General features: G+C 44.8%; 1 protein-coding gene across 3 annotated transcripts in view; it reads left to right on the top strand.

Moving 5' to 3' along the window:
* The first annotated feature begins 505 nt into the window (after positions 1-505).
* Positions 506-17246, top strand: part of MDGA1 (MAM domain containing glycosylphosphatidylinositol anchor 1) — an 83633-nt gene continuing 66892 nt past the window's right edge. For all 3 annotated transcript variants that reach the window (XM_072641975.1, XM_072641977.1, XM_072641976.1), the window contains exon 1: positions 506-2017. In XM_072641975.1, the coding sequence (XP_072498076.1) occupies positions 1951-2017 (67 nt within the window). In that variant the 5' untranslated portion in view covers positions 506-1950. The remainder of the gene's footprint in view (positions 2018-17246) is intronic.

The raw sequence follows: 17246 nt of genomic DNA, 5'->3' as shown, positions 1-17246 counted from the left end.
TCCATTTCTGCTTTCTGACATTTCCTTGCCCGGGGGGGCGGGGGGGACGAGGGGCAGCGAGGAAATGCAAAAGCAAAGGAGGGAGGGGGAAGGGGGAGAGAAGGAAGCAGGGGTGGGAAGGGAGGAAGAAGGGGAGAGGGGGAGAAACGGATAGAGAGGGAGGAGTGTGTGTGTGTGTGTGTGTGTGTGAGAGAGAGAGAGAGAGAGAGAGAGAGAGAGAGAGAGAGAGAGAGAGAGAGAGAGAGAGAGAGAGAGAGAGAGAGTAAGAAGCCGGCTGCTAGGCTGCTACCCCATCCCTGTTTTGTTTTCTCTAATTGGTCCTGGGGGAGGCGAGGAAATTGGACAGAGGCAGGGCTCCGCGAGAGCTCCGCTCATTTTAATTGGCTCCTTTTTTTAACTGGAGGGGAATCAAACAGGAGAACGAGCGACAAAGGGAGGGAGAGCGAGAGACCGAAGGAAGGAGAGAGAGAGGGAGAAGGGGGGAGGCTGTTGAAATAAAAAGCCCGAGGGGAGGGGGGACGGATGAAAAGAACCACACGGAAGGTGAAGTTATTGAGAAGGAAGGTCTAGTACGAGTGGGGCTCGCGAACCTACTGGACTGTTCTGCTCCGCCCCAGGGGGAGCCCCCAGCCAGCGCCCCACCCCGCCCGAGAGGGCCCCCAGCAGCTGGCCTGGGAGGGAGGCAGGCGGGGGCGGGGGCGGGGGGAGCTGGCCAACTTCGGGGAAGGCTAAGCCCTGTTCTCCTGAGAGCTACGGAGCCAGCTAGCGCCAGTCACGGACAGACAGCGGCAGAGGAGGAGAGCCGAGCGGGTAGAGAGCGAGCTCGCGGGGCTCACCATCGCCCCGGCCAGGGTCGAGCCAGAGGCTGCAGAAGGAAGAAGCTGGTCTTTTTCATGTATTTTAAAACAACCCAAACTTTTCTTTCCTTTTTTTCTTTTTGGGGGCGGTCTTCTGAATTTCCCCCTGTCTTTCGCGCGGGTCCCTGGAGGCGACGAGACCTCGGATTTCTTCGGAGCCGAAGCCTCCTCTAACTTTGCTCTCTGAACCTCCAGGACCCGGGGAGAAGAGTAGGGAAGCTCCGAGGACAGTCGAGGTAAAGAGCTGTCCCTCCCTAGGGGAATCCTCGGCTTTAGTTCCAGGGAGACTGAACCGCCTCTCCATTCCCGCCACTCCAGGAGTGGAAAAACTGCGGGGTTTGGAGGCTTCTCTGTTTGAGGGGCGGGGGGGACCTGACTGTGTCCGGCCGTCTTCTACTTTGCCAGGGCTCAGATACCTTAGCTCAGCTGGGCTGGGACTAAAGCTGTCAGAATAATTTATTTGGCGCCGGAGACACCTCTTGTTCTGTCCTCTTTCCCACCCCCCCTCCACGGGGAGGGGTATCCCCTCTGGGAGTGGGGGAAGACTGCCAAGTTTGACTCTCCAATTTATCAGACACTCCGCAGAAGAAGGGGCCCCACTGATTAGCCCCCTCCCACAGAAGGGGGAGGAGTCCTCCGCCTCCCCTGAACTCCCACTTCTTTTGCACCCAGAGTGGCGGGGGGCAAGCTTTCTATTCTCCCTCCTCACCTCGTCCCTCCCCACTAGCCCCCAGAGAACTGCAACCGAGGCTCCCTGTCCTTAGATCACCGCTGCCCCTGAGCCAGACTCTTCCCGGCGAAGGGGCCGGGGCGCTGGCTGGATTGTCGGGGTGGACCAAGCCGCCCTGCTCCCGGCCAGCGCCCCCTGGATCTCGGCTTTGACAGCGGCGTTTCTGGAGGAGCAGCCTTAGCTGTTGTCGCTGCCGCCGCCGCAGCTGTCGCGGCCTCAGTCTCTTGCTCCTGGTCGCAGCAGCCACTGTCTCCAGCGCAGCTTCGGGGGACAAACCGAAGGCAAGGAGGCGCCCTGGTGGATGCGCTCCTCGCCACCTCTCCGGCTGCGCTGCCCCGCGGGGATGAGGCACCGGCGGTGAAGATGGAGGTGACTTGCCTTCTGTTACTCATCCTGGTCCCTATGTACTGCAAGGGACAAGGTGTCTACGGTAAGATTTCCCTCCTGACTGGCGTCCCTCGCCAACAGGGTTGCAGAGAGCGTAAAGTTTGCCGGGGGCGCAAAGTGCGCGTGGTCGTGAGGGCGGGCGGGGAATTGCTGTTCTGATCCTGGCTTCCTCCAAGGCGCCTAAGAAAAGGAAAGCTTGGGAACTGGCAGCCCTGAACTCTGCCGCCAATTGGGGATCGTAGTGAAGGCTGTGGGCCGAGAGGTGGCTGTAGGTGAGAGGTCCTTAATGTCCATCTCTCCCTGGCACTGCCTGGCGAGGAGCAGGGAGTGGGGCTCAGAAAAGCAGTCTTAGCTCAAAGTTGGCCGGCGCGCCTAGGTCGATTATACGGCAACCTCTCCCTCCCCAGGCCTGGCTCCCACAAGGTTTGGTCTCATAAATGAAAACTGAGGGGAGTCTGTAGCGACAGGATTGTGTGTGGCGGGGAACATACAAGGAGGCTGCTAGGAGAGCCAGTTTCCAGTTCCCCAGGCCTCTCTAGAGTTACCTCTGCACCCCGATTTCCCCTCTACTACCTGCTAGGGCACCTTTGTCTTTTCCAGCTTTTCCTAGGCTCGGGAGGGCAAAGGGCGCCTGTGCCTGAGTCTCCGCTTCCCCTAGCATCGCCGGAATATCTGTCGAGACACTCCTTTCCCAGACACCCCTGCTACTGATAGAGCACACACCCCGATATATCTTCTCCCTGTACTCCCTGTAGCCCAGGAACACACACACACACACACACACACACACACACACAAATACACACTTTCCCTCAGAAAACAAGCACAACATGTACCCCACAAGGTACCTATTTGTGCAGACCGTAGTACACACTACTCCACACCACACACACACATATGCACACACCAGGGTCCTTCTTGAAAATGTTTTCAGAGATCTTGTCAGGGAGAAAACCAGCAATGCCTGCCCTTTCTTCTTCCTTCTCCCGCTCCCTCCCACCCCCAGCTCCCCACTTAAGTGTTCCTTTAGATTTGCTGAGAAGCAGGGAGCTAGCTGGTGCAGCCGTTTTCTTTGCCTTTCTGGCTCTTGTCTTCTCATTCTTCCGCCCCGTAGATCCAGCGATAAAGTCTTCCAAGCAGGCCTTCTCCGAGACACGCAGAGCTCCCTCGTTGGGGTGGGGGTGGTGTTACTTGGTGGTTGTGGTGGTGCGACTGTTGGACAGTTAGCAAGACGGGAGGGCGTATTGTCCCCCCGAGTCCCAGGAGCATAGGCAGGCAGCCACCCCAATGGCTCTTGCTTTGCTTCCCCTGACGCTGTGGTGTCTTTGTAGGACACTTTTTAATGATGTGTTGCTTTGATGGGAGGAACGAAGCTCTTGCTTGGACTTTCTTTTTCTCTCTCACTCTGACTCTAGGGCTAGGGGGACTTATAATGTGAGTTTCAGATCTGATGGTGGTCATCAGTACAGTTTCGGGTGTGTGTGTGTGTGTGTGTGTGTGTGTGTGTGTGTGTGTGTGTGTGTGTGTGTGTGTGTGTGTGTGTGTGTGTGTAGGGTGATGTTGATAAGTTGCTCTCTTCCCAGAAATGCCAGACGAGGTGGAAACGAAGTCCTATTTCCCGGTGTGTATGTGGGTTCATTCAGCCTTCTTGGTGGGGACACCGTGCAAGGAGGAGAAGGCCAGCGTGTCTGGAGGTGCCTTGGGGATGTAATATGTTCCCAGGGACTAGAACGGCCAGAGCAGGTTTAATTCCCCCCGGGGCGGGGCTGGCTGAGGCTTCCAGCCAAACTCTCAGCTTCTTAATTAGTTTGCGTTTCTACTGCTGCCTGGTCCTCGGAGTGGCCAGTGTAGGCAAAGAAGGAGGAAGAAAGAAGCTGGAGGCGGAAAAGCCAGCAGGAGACCTCCACCCACCCAGTATCCTAGAGCGCTGAGATAGAAGGAAGAGATAATTTCAGGACAGCTCTTTCCTTCCTTCTTTTCTTCGTTCTTTCGTTCTTTTCTTTGTTCCTCCGTTCTTTTCTTTCTGCTTTCCTTCATTCTCCTTTCCTCTTTTCCTTCTCTCCTTTTGTCTCCTCATTTCTTTCTTACTTTCTCCCTCTCTTTTCTTCCCTCTCCGACTCCCTTTGTCCCTTCTCTCTTCTCTTTCTCCCTTCTTCCCTTTTCCCCTTTTCTTTCTTCTTCCTTCCTTTCTTTTCCAATCTCCTTCCCCTGTCTTGCTTTATCCTTTCTTTTCCCTTTCATTTCTCCATCATTCCCTCTTATCTTTCCTTCTTCCTTTTCTTTTCTTCCTTCCTCTTCCTTTCTATCTTTTCTCCCTTCCATTTCTCTTTTCTTTTTTGCCTTTATTTTTTCCTTCCATTCTGCCTTTCTTCTCCCCCACTCTTTCCTTCCTTTCCTTCTTCCCTTTCTTTCCCCTCTTCCAGTACCATCCTTCCATCCTTCCTCTAATGGTTAAACCTTTTCTTTACTCTCCCTCATTTGTTTCCTGAGGAGGAAATTATAGATTTTCTTGAGCCAGTCTGCTTGCAAAGAGGGCCTGGATGGGTAGGAGGAATGGGAAAAGCCTTTTTTTTTTTTTTTGCTATGTTATCATACCGTTCCCAAAGTCTCCCTCTTAGTACTCACTGGCATTATTCTGTGACAAGTCCATCATCTCCATCTACTAACTCTTCCCTACCTCTTTGCTACATTAACTAGTCTTTCCTCCAGAGACCTCAAAGCTTCTTAATTTGGAGAACCTTTGTCATGACAGCTTGCTAGACAGTTCTGAGAACATGGAGAATTTGCAAGGTGTATAGTCTCAGGGACTATCACTTTGGAGGGCAATGGAGTGGGGTTCAGGCATAACTTTATAAACCTTGTATCTATGTTTCCTCCCCTCCTGGTGTCCCCTAGGGTCTCAACTTGAGTAAATCAGGGGAAAAACAATTGAATGAAGTTAGCCCCAGCTTCACTGATGATGGGAGCCTATATCTCCTTTGAGAATTTCCATCCCTGTAAGCTTCCAGCAGGACAGAACCTTAAAAGGACAGGTTGGGCTGTAAGGTTTTATTAAGATGGATGGGGCAAGGGGGAGCTTGTATACAGGGGGTGGGGATGGCAGGTGACAGCACATTTAATAGAGATATAGGAAACTCCAGACAGATGCAGGGGGAAGGGAGATTCTCTTACTGAAATTTGGTTTGATTTTAAGAATTGCAGGTCAGAGACCAGAATTTCTGCTCTACTCATTTCCAGGTGGTCTATTCTCAAAGCAGAAAGAGCTACTGGGGAAAAAGGAAGGTGTGTTTGAAGGAAGCCCTAGGCTTGGGTTAGGGTTCTGGGGTAAAATAGAAGGGCCAAAAGATTCTTAGATTTCTGGATGTAGGTGGATTGGAAGGATTGGACTGGGGAACTCACACTGCGGCAGCTTTTTCTAAAACCAGACGAGATGGGTGAGGTTAGTGGGAATGACCCTGGCAAGTCGGGGGGGAGAGGGATGGGGTGACAGGTCATTCCTGGGACAGTTTGGAGAGGAAAGTTATAGGAAGCTCAATCTTATACTGCAGGGCCTATAGGGCAGTAGAACTGGGATTAAGTCTCAGAAAATCTAGACAAGAGGAGAAATAAGGAGCTGTCCAGAGCTACCCACTAGTTGACTTTGTATCTGAGGATGTGGACCTTGGAGAAATAGATGAGGGATAGCAGATGTCCATAGAAGTCCAATAAAGAAAACATTCCTTCTCCAAATATTCACTCACCCAGTGTGAGGAAGAAACAATGCTCTGCTCCTCTGTTTTGTTGGGGAAGAGAATAACAATAGTATAAACATTTGTATACCAAGCTGAGGTTTATAGAGCACTTACCTCAGAAAAACCTTGTGGCTCAGGAGGTACAAATATTATTATTCCCTTTGCTAGATGAGATTTGGCAAAGGCATATAATTTGTCCCGGGTCATACAGCTAGAAAATGTAAAGGCTAGGACTCCAATCCAGATCTCCTGACTTTTGTCCCACTGCTTTTCATTACCCTGTTTGTCAAGGGGTGTGTGTACTGAGTCTGTGACATTAGTGAGACAAACAGGTCACTCTCTTAGTCTTGGGGTAGGGAACCAGTTTAGAACACTTAGAGGTTTCTATTTAAAGGAGAATTAGGAAAAATGGATCTGGTCCAGTCTCTGATGCATAGAAAGAGAGATGAATTTAAAGTCAGAGGACTAGGTTCAAATCTTGCCTATAACTCTTATTACCCATTTGACCATAGGCAAGTCTCTTTACTCTTCCAGATTTCAGTTTTCTCATATATAAAATGGAGAAGATTGAAACAGATGCTTCTAAAGTCCCTTCCATTTCTAAATTGCTGACCCTAAGAGCCATTGTAATCAGAACTGCTTTCAAGTGGGGGTACAGTTTGTATGTTCAGAATCTAGGAACTCAAGAATTGGTACTTCCTTAGTATCAATTAGTACCCTGAAATGGGATACTCAGCCTGCTTTCTCCAACCCCTCAATCCACTTCTTGACTCTATCATAAATTCTGTTGCCATTTCATTTAATAGCAGATCCTTTGGACTTCAGCAATTATCATTTGAGATCCTTCTTCTCTTTCCCCTCCTTCCTCCTGGGGATAATCCTGAGTAGGGAGATGGAGGAGAATGGGGAGAAGGGAAAGAGAATCTGCTTCACCAGAGACTCTGTTTTCTCCACCCTTAGTCCATTCTCTTGTTGGACCCTGTTCCTCCCACCTCATGCAAATGCTATAGCAGCTGAGTTCTAGGGCCAGAGGGTCCTTTGGTGACTGGACCCCTACCAGTCTCCTTTCTCATTCCCTCCCAATCTCTCTGTCTGCATTTGTCATTCTCTAGGGTCAGCCTGTATATTTGACTTCTTGGTAGACTGAGGGGGAAAGGCAGTGTTTCGGATGGGGCTCCAGTCTTGAGGACAATAGGCTTGTTAGGTGGGGTGGGATGGAGTAAGGTGAGAATTAGCTTCTGTTCAGAAAGCTTCCTTTCTTAGTCCCCTCCTCCTTCCTTTATATTCACCCCCATAAGCCTTTCAGCCATTTAGAGGGCAAGGATTACTCTCCCCCACAAAAGCACAACAAACCTCTGGATTATTTAATATGCGAGAGTGGAAATTGACATTATCCTTACGACAGGTTGTTTGCAACTTACTGGTAGAAGTCAAAATATTTCACCAAAGGTGTCATCAGAAACTACTCTCCTATGCTAATTTTTGTGGGAACATGAAGACAGATGTTGAATAATTTGACAAGAGCAACATAGCTTATAAAATTATCACCATGTCAGGTTTTTTTAAGGGGGATTGGGGGAGAAAAAATTTCAAGAAATGTGTCTCCCAGGGAGTTGGGAGGATAGAATGTGATTCCCATCGCTACCCTCCCCACCCCCAACTCCATTCCCATTTCCCAGTCTCAGTGTATATATTTAGGAAAACATACTGAAGATTTTCAGTGGTGTTTCTGTACCTTGTAGTTGTCAAGGTAGTCTTGGAAACTTGATCCATCAGTGAGCACTGCCCTCTAAAATGGGCACAAGGAAGTGCTTTGCCACAGGGAGGAATGAAGACAGTGGAGATCTAGAGAGCCCTGATTCTGGAGAACTGGGGTGCTACAGGCCTATTTCATTGACAAGGGAGAGTTTTCCTCAAGGGTCCAAAGGCCTTCAACTGAAAAAAAAGCTCTGTACTTTTTGCCCTGGCCCTCCAGCTGTGACAATTGTACTGCTCTCTCTCTCTCTCTCTCTCTCTCTCTCTGTGTGTGTGTTTCAAGGAGAAGGGATCTATCTTAGCACAAATATATAGAGTTTGGGGATCTGGGTAGGAGAAGCAGTATTCTGTGCCATTTTGGGATTATAGTTGTCCAACACTCCTGGAAGAAGGCTGTGACCAATGTCCTCTAGCCCAGCCTTTTTGTGTTAGGGAGTAAAACCTGAGAGATGGGAAGAGAAGTCTAGGGCTGTGTTGGTGAAACCCCATGCCTACACCTGTACTCCACTGTCTTTGGCAGTCTTTTCTCCCAGAAAAGGTGGTGGAGTTGGTCTTTAGGGGCTCTGCTGCTGTAAGGAAGAAGAGAGGGAATTTAATTAGAGGAAGGCACTCTAGGGTAGGGGAGATGAGGCATCAGGGACAGGCTCTGTCTAAGGACCTGGCTTAATTGTTCAGCCCTGGCTGTAATCCTAGTCTCACTGGGGATGGGTTTCCTGATTGAGAGTCCTGTATTAGCTCTGATTTTCTGAAACAAGGGGACCGTCCTCAGACTTTACCAGGAGATGGGAGGGAGCTAATCATACCCGTCACTCCCAGTAAATGAATGATGTAGGAAATCGATAGCTGGAGCTGGGCGAGGAAACCCAGGGCCATGACTGAGGCTCAGTCAGAGATTTCTTCCTGCTCCAAAAACCATTGACAGGGGAATAGGAGGACACACGACTTGGTTGAGTCATTTTGGAATGGAGTGATGGAGAGGGTATGAGGCACACAGTCCTGTGCTTGATGCCTGGAATCAGGGACTTGCATCCTTTTATCTCTTGATCTGGGAAGGATGCAGGTGGGGAACTGGAATAACTCCATCTAGTGGACCCATTACAGGAGGAGCTGGTCTCTGAGTCTCAGGTTTCCCCACTCCCTGGTTCTTCCTTCCCACTCTCCTAGGTTTTTTCTTTATTTAAATTTTTTTTTTTTAAATACACCTGGCCAGGTGTGTCTTCCAGGGTCACAAGTGCAATCGGTTGTGCAGCTGGCTGGGCGGTTGCCACTGCTGGCATGGCTCCAGATGTGGCCAGCAGGGGGAGCACTTGGCCACCATATTTCCCCCATTGTCTTTCCTGTTCCCTCCTTCTCCTGCCTCAATCTTCCCTGGACCAGGACCAAACCAGTGCATGGCATCATTGCTGAGCCTAAGTCAAGGCCAAATGTCCTAGGCCCCCCTGAAGCCCTCATCATAGCCCCATTTATCTCTATTACACCCAAGGAACCCAGAATGTGGCCACATCTACATTGGCGATACCTTTAACATGGCCCTAGCTTCAAATTGGAGAAATGTGTGTCATCTTCTAAGTCAGCTTGGTTTAGACTGACTCATATCCTGTACTATGTTTTCACGCCTCCCTTAGAGACTTATAGACTGTATTCCTAATACAAAAATCAGAATACAAGGAGCAATAAAGGGCTAAACCCTTGATATCAATTGTATCATCTCCCATTGAAAATCAGGATTCATTGAGAAATCAGTTATATGGTCTGGGGACTCATATATACATTATCCTAGTCCTCTCTCCCATATTCTCCATCAGAACACCTGAAGATTTCATTGTTGTTTTCTTGTATTCAGTGCTGATCCTTGGCAAAATTGTGAATTCAATGAAGGCCAAGAAACCTTAGGCCTCTAGCTTTCCTCTTCTACATTCTCCCTCTTCCTTCCTCCTCTCCCCACCTTTCCAGGAATGCATTGATCTAGCATTTCTCTTGCTACTTCAGTCCAGTTCAATAAACAGAAATGTTTAGGTATTTTAAATGACACACTGAGGTGTTAAGGAATTATTACTTATAAGAACATATACATTTAATAGAGAATAGGCAGGGCTTGTCCAAAGGAGTGAATCTCTAATACTGAAGTTTCAAGTAAGAGAAAGGAAGAGATTTGGTGGGGGGAAGAGAGGAGGAGGAAGCAATCTTGGTACACCTTAAATTAGACAATGCAGACCATAATTTCAGGCTGTTGAATACTTGGGGCAGGGCAGAAAAAAGGCAAGCCCAAGGTGCTAGGAAAGTCTTCCTGTTCCCACAGTCCTCTTATCTCCTTTCTGGATCAAAATGGTAGACAGCTTTTCTGATGGGTAAGAGATTATGTAAGCAACCCATAAAAATGACAGCAAATAAGAGTAATTGTTCAGGCTAGGCTTTATAGACATTCATAGAAATTACCTTATTCAGTCCTCACAAATGACCTATAAGGTAACTAATACAAGTACCATTATTCCTATTTCATATTCCTGTGTAGCGCCATCATCTGGATATTGCTCCCTACTACCAGCTTCTCAGCTTCATTTCTTCAGGACCATGTGGTGCTATTCTCAATTTCAATCTGCTAGAGAACAGTGGTTAGAATTCTTTCAAAGGAGAGGCTGACAACCCTTTAGTCATCACCACCCTAGGTAACTAACATAAACCAGATAGAGTTCATCCAAGCTAATATTATATCTTTGTTATCTCTATTTCTGGGTAAAGAGCAGAACCCTCTGTTCTAGACTATTGTCTTTCTTAGGATTAGACATTCCCCAAATCTTCCCTGGCTTAGTGCACAAATGAAATTGAGAAAGGACAAAAACAAACTAAGGAAACTCAGTCATTGTTTTTACGTATCTACTTCTCATTTTTGCCTTTTAAAAAATTATTGTTAACCACCTTTCTATCCTGTTTTGGTATTTTTAACATTGAAAAGCCTACTGTTTCACTACAGATGTGAAAACTAAGTTCTCTGAAACTTGCCTAGAGTCATCTAAGTATAGTCAGGGGGATTCCAACCTAGGACTCCCTGTACCTCATGTTTCTTGAGCTTAAGCTTGGAACTTTCTTCACTATATGAAACTATATTATGAAACTATATGAAACTGGATTCTTTTGGAATCCAGAACCATAGATATTCTCAGAATCTAAGAAGTGAAAAGGATCTCAGAGGCCATATTGTCCAACCCAGACTTGTCAGAGAATCTACTCAACAATAATTTGAAAAAGTAGATAGATCCAATCTTCACTTGAGGACCTCAAGGGAAAGGAATACTACTGTCTTTCCAGATAGCACATTTCACTGTTGCATAGCTCTGATTGAAATGAAGTTTTCCTTACATGGAATCTAAATCTGTCTTTGATTTCCATTGTACCAGATTCTGTCCTTGGGAGGACAAGCAGAAAAAGTCTGGCCTCCATTCCATGTAATAGTCCTTCAAATTCTTGAAAGAAACAAGTATTAAAAGCCTACTATGGTTCCAGGTGCTTTACAAAGATCTCATTTAATTCTCATAATAACTCTGGTAGATGTTATTATCATCCTCATTTTACATTTAAGGACACTGAGGCAGACAGAGGTTAAATGACTTGCCTGAGGTCACACAGCCAAGAAGTGTCTGAGACTAGACTTAAACTCAGATCTTCATGTCTTCAAACCCAGAACATTATACACTGCACCACCTCACTGCCTTCCTGAATATGGACATCATGTTCTCTCTAGATCATCTTTTCTTCAGATTAACATTCCTATTTCCTTCATCTGATTTTTTTTTGCCATGTTTTTGAGATCCGTCACCATCTCAGTTACCTTCATCAAATGCTTCAGATGAAGGTTCATCAGTGCAGAAAAGAGTGATACTACCATCTCCTGGTTGCTAGATGTCATGTTGGTCTTAATGGAGCTTGAGTTCGCACTAGTTGTTTTGGCTGCCATAGTCTTCTATTGACTCCTATTAAATTTGCATTCTATTAAAACCTCCTATCTTTTTCATATAGTGCATGAGGAGGGTGGGTATGAGTAAGCAACTGATCTTTGTGCTACCAGACAAACCATCCTATTTTGTTGGTATCCATCCATACCATTTAACCTTCCATACTCAATCCTTGGAATTCTCTTTCCCTTCAGTTCTCCCTATTGGACCCCTTCACTCCCTTTAGAACTCAGTTTAAGAGCTACTTCCTTTAAGAAGTCTTTGCTTATTTCCCACTAGTTCTCTCTCCCAATTACTTTGTATTTATTTTTGTATATATTTTGCATTTATTTATCTGTGTACATGTTCCCCCACCACACCCTCAATAAAATATAAGCTCCTTGAGGATAGGGGATGTTTCAGATTTTTTACCTTTGTATCCTCAGTACCCAGTATGGTGTCTGCCATATAGAATCCTCTTAAATTCTTGCTGAACTGAATAGACTTGTCCCTTTTGTTCCCCTTCTCCCATCTTGAGTTCTTAAAACTGACCATCCCTATTGGGATGGTTCAGACTTGTGATATGAGACTCAAGTCTTTGTTTCCATCGGGCAGACTCAGACTCTAGAACTTTTTTTTCAAAGCTACCATATCCCTTTTCTTATGGAGGTAGAATTTCCATTGTAATAGGGTTAATGTTGGAGAAGGAAATGGCAAACCACTTCAGCATCTTTGCCAAGGAAACCCCAAATGGGGTCATGAAGAATCGGACATGACTGAACAAGAAGAAGAGTTAATACGGTGTCAATTAATTACTAATTGTGTGACCTTGGGCAAGTCACTTAATCTCGCTGATCTTCAGTTTCCCTTATATAAAATGGGGAAGATAAAACTTGTAATACCAATGCCACAGGATTATATTAAGGCTCAGAAAGGGATAGCTCTTTTTTCCTCCCAACATTTTCAGGGAATTTCTACTCGAATCCCAGGTTTGGATGACCAGCCATTCAATTGTTAATGGCTTTTGATGGAAACTTGTAACTTTTTTTTTGAAGTGTGATTATTTGTTCTTTGTTTCATTTGCATTTAGAATAGATCAGTTAGAGTTAGATAGGGCCTAAGTAGAAGTACCAACCCCTTCATTTAACAGGACAGGAAACTGAAGCCCAGAGAAGTAGAGGTGGTACCCTGTCCATCGAGTTCACTAACTAACTAATATCCTGGGCTTTCTCATCTCTAGACCACCTGCTCTCTTACTGAGTCATTTATCCTTTTCTTTGTAGGTGACTCCCCCCTCTCTGCCTCCTTTTCCCTCTACCCTCATACCTGGATCATATGTTACACACACATAAGTTTATGCTTCAGAACAGTTGCATAGGGAAACCCAGGTAAGTTCTACATCTGTTCTTTCATAGGAATTACAGAATCATTTTAGAGTTGGGAGGGATCTTGGCAACTAAGTCCAATTAATGTCTCCCAAAAGAATTCCCCATCCTCTGTAACATACCGACTTGAAGACCTCTAAGGAGTCACCTCCCAAGGCAGATCATCCAACTTTCAGAGCTCTCAAATCCTTCATACAAACCTAAAATTGCCCCTTTGCAATATCCACCCATTGATCTTGGCTCTGCCTTCTTGGAGTCAGCATAGTACAGAGAAAAAATAACACCTCTGGAGTCTGAGGGTCTGAGTTCAAGTCTCACCTCTGAGGCTTACCTTGTATGCCCTTGGGTGAGTCACTTAAACTTCCTGAACCTTGTTTTCTTCATTTATAAAATGAGGGAGTTAATGTCAGTGACCTCTGAGGTATCTTACAGCTCTAGATCTACATCTAATCACTCTTTCACATGGTTTTTAGTACTTGGAGACACTGATTATGTCCCTCTAAGTCTTCTCCAGGGTAAATATGCCCTGCTTCTTGAACCAGTCCTCATAGGACATAGTCTTCAGGCTATTCACCAGCCTTGTTGTCCTCCTCCAGTCAATATTCACCTTTTCAATGTCCTTCTTAAATTAAAGTATCCCAAGCTGAACAGAATCATTCTGTTGTGGTCCAAACAGAAAGAACAGATTGCAGAACACTATCCCAGATATTATGCCTTTCAATACAGCCCAAGATTTTATTAGCTCTTTTTTTTAACTCATTGATCTAGCAGCCTCCAGATCTTCTCCAGGAAAAAAATCTGTCTACCCATGGGTATTTATTCCCTACCCCATCCCCATTCCATTCCTGGGAAGTTGGTTTCTTGAACTCATATATGACTTTGTATTTATCTCTATTGAATTTCATCATGTTAGAGTTGGCCCACTGCTCTAACCTGTCAAGAAATTGTCTAGCCTTTGTGAAGGTATCTTGTGTTGGAAGATTGCCAATGACAACTCCGATGAGAGGGAATTCACCAACTGCAAAGGCAATTCTCTACAAATTTAGATGACTAGTTATTTGGGAAGCTTTTCTTGGCATTAATTCTAAATTTGCCTCTTTGGAATTCCCATGCATTTTTCCTGCTCTTTCCCCCTGGGACAGAATAGCATGAAGCTCCCTTCCATAGGATGGCCCATCAGATACTCAAAGATGGCTCTCCATGAGATGTGGTGGATCAATTCCTGGACTTGGAATCAGGAGGACGTGGGTTTGAATTTCAGCTCAGACACTAGCTGTGTGACCTTAGGCAATTCCATTAACTTCTCTCAAACTCAGTTTCCTTGTCTGTAAAATGAGGATAACATTTATATATGTATATATATTTATATAGCATTTATATCAACAGGAAAATTATGTGCATCAAATGAGATCATCTATATAATGTTTTGCAAATCTTAAATGAATACATATGAATGCCAGCTGTTATTACTATGACTAAAGGCAAGTTGTTCAACTTCTCTGAGACCTTGTTTCTTCATCTGTAAAATGGGTATATAATCCTTAGACTAGCCTACTTAGTCCATAGATGTATTATAAAGTTCAAATGAGATAATGTACACAAAGCATTGTAGGGAGTAAACTGCTATTATGACTTATTCTCATCTGATAGGATACTCTAGGAACTGTTTTTCAGTATGAATCCAAGCCAGGCAATCTTCTCCCCCTTCATCTTTCCCTCTTCACTTCCTTCTGCAGTAAATATTCACGGAAATCAATCTCCTAGTATCTGTTGGGTAGAGTCATCCATTCTGTACTGGGATTATAAAAAGACTCCATAAAGGGAATAGAGTGGAAAAAACTTTGAATTGGAATCAGGAGATCTGCTTTTAATATCAGTTCTGTCCCTTTGGGGCATTGCTATGTGACCTTGAGTCATAGTTTGCCAATCTATAAAAATGAGATAATAATTCCTGTTCTGTTTAATTCATTGGATTCATCTGTGAGCTCTGCGGAATCAAGAATAGGATGCTCCAAAGGAAGAGTGACTCCTCAATTGGAGTAAGAGGGTATGAGTTCAAATCCCTATTACCTGTGTGGTCTTTATTATCACTTCTTTCTTTTGGGCTTAAGTTGTCTTATATGTAAAACAAGAAGATTGGACCAGGACTAAAATCTCTTCTATGATTTTGTTAATCTATGTTTTTGTGACATCTAGGTTCAAATCCTGGTTCTGCCATTTATCAGCAGAGTAAACTTGGATAAGTTTTTCCAGTGGATCTTGGATAAGTCACTTACCTTATCTAGACCTTTCTTTACAAAATGAAGCTGTTGGGTGAGACCTTTGTTTAACCTTCATTTAAAATTTTTATTTATTTGATTTTTCAGTTTCAAATTTTCTTTCTCCTTCCACCCCCTCTCCCACTCACTGAGAAGACAAGAATAAAGTCAAGTAAAACATGTTTCCACATTAGCCATGTCGCAAAAAAAAAAGCAAGAAAATTAAAAAGAAAAGATGTGCTTCGATCAGTTCTTAATCTTAATTCAGAGGTGGATAACATCTTCCATCATGAATCTTTTGGAACTGTTTTGAACCATTGTATTCACCAGTGTTTATAAGTCTTTCCCAGTTGGTTATCATTACAATATTGCTTTCCTGTGTAAAATACTCTCCTAGTTCTACTTACTCCACTTTGTATCAGTGCACGTAAGTCCTCCTAGGTTTTTCTGAAACCATTCCCTTTATCAAGATGATTTTTAAGGCCCTTTTCATCTCAGCATTCTGGGATTCCAGAATTCTGGAGGATGGCTCTTGAAAAGTAATGTCACACAAGGATGGCACATAAATTGTCTCAGGTGAGAAGAACCCCTTCTGTCTCTAAAGTCATCTTGAGAAGGAGGAGGATGATCCCTGTACCCCTTCTGTGTGGCTCTTCAGTTTTTAGTATCTAGTATTCAGTAGTGAGCATCCCCTCATTGTGGGGGAAGTCTCTCCTAATGGATAACTGCTTTCCTTCCTGCTGTAGTCTATGCCCATTTCCTTCATTTCTACTCTCAGGGGAGTTGAAGAAATGACTTGTTACCATTTTCTGACAACTCTTTAGGAAAAATAGAGATTTATCAGTTTTTCTTTCAGTTAAAATCCCTCCACTTAACTTTATCTCAGAAGCTTTAGTTTTTGTGCTGAATCTCCAAAGTTACTTTATGCTCTGAGAAGTTTCCTACCTGGTGTGTTGCCCTGGGGTGATCAAATGAGCTAATAGATACAAAAATACTTTTAAAAGTATGAAGTGCTATGCAAATGTGACTACCACTGTCAAAGACCTTTTACTGCCTTCTCAGCCTGGCACTTACCTTCTGACACTCTCATTTCACTCCAGATTTACTCCCTCCATGCACTAAATTGTCCTTGCTATTCCTAAACCTAGGTCATCTCCTGCATTTTGTCTTGCCACTGGACTTCAATGACTCTGGAAGAGAGTGAGGTTGATGACTTTGTGCCACTCGACCTCACTTAAATCCCATTCACACACAAATCAAGACATTACTCCATGATGTCATCGGTCCTCTTCAAAACAACAGAGAAACAACACTATTTGCAAAAGCTGCCTAGAATGCCCTCATAGGATCATAGATTTAGGTCTGGAAGATCTCATTCTACAGATGAGGAAACTGAGACCCAGAGAAATTAAGTAAGTAATTACAACTAGTAAGTAGCAGATCCTGAATTTATACTCAGGTCCTCTGATCCCAAGGGACCGAGCTCCCTCCTCACCTCCATCATACATAATCTCTATATTCTCTCAAATGTTTACTCAGGCGTCACATCCTTAGGGAAGCTTTGTCTGATCCCCCTAATAGCTAGTGTTCTTTTGCCTTCTTAAATTACATTGTGTTTCCTTATCTTGATACATGTTGCATCTTCCCTGTAGAATGTAAGTACTTTAAAAGCAAGGTTATAGCTTTTCATTTTGTCTTTGCAATTCTATATGCACATTGCCTCGCACATAGTGGCCAATTAGTGTTTGCTGAGTTGAATTGACTGAAGTGTTTCCCTGTTCAGGATGCTGCCTTAAGGAGAGACTCAGGACAGATTGTATAAAAAAGAGTCTCTGTATTGAGAGCAAGCAGAAGAGGTCAATATATCGAATTAGAGAATTACAGAATGTTAGAGCAGGAAGACACATTTAATGTCACCTAGGCAATGAGGTAACTCAAATCCACAGGTGCCATTAAGTGCCTAGGATGTGTACAGGGCTGGGCATACCAAGACAAAATGAAAAAGACCTGTCTCCTAGCAACTTAGACTCTATTGAGGGATCTTACATTCTACTGAAGGAGATACAGAATCTATACAGGTAGAAATGTACAAAGTAATTTAAGGAGAGAGAAAGCATTAGAAATGGGAGAGAGGCTTCATGAATGAAGTAGCCTTTGAGATAAAGTCTGAAGGATGAGAGGGATGCTGAGAGGCAGAGGTGAGGAGGGAATGCA

Source organism: Notamacropus eugenii, chromosome 2 (genome assembly GCF_028372415.1).
Source record: "Notamacropus eugenii isolate mMacEug1 chromosome 2, mMacEug1.pri_v2, whole genome shotgun sequence".
NCBI lineage: Eukaryota > Metazoa > Chordata > Mammalia > Diprotodontia > Macropodidae > Notamacropus > Notamacropus eugenii.
This window is presented reverse-complemented; position numbering and strand designations above follow the sequence as displayed.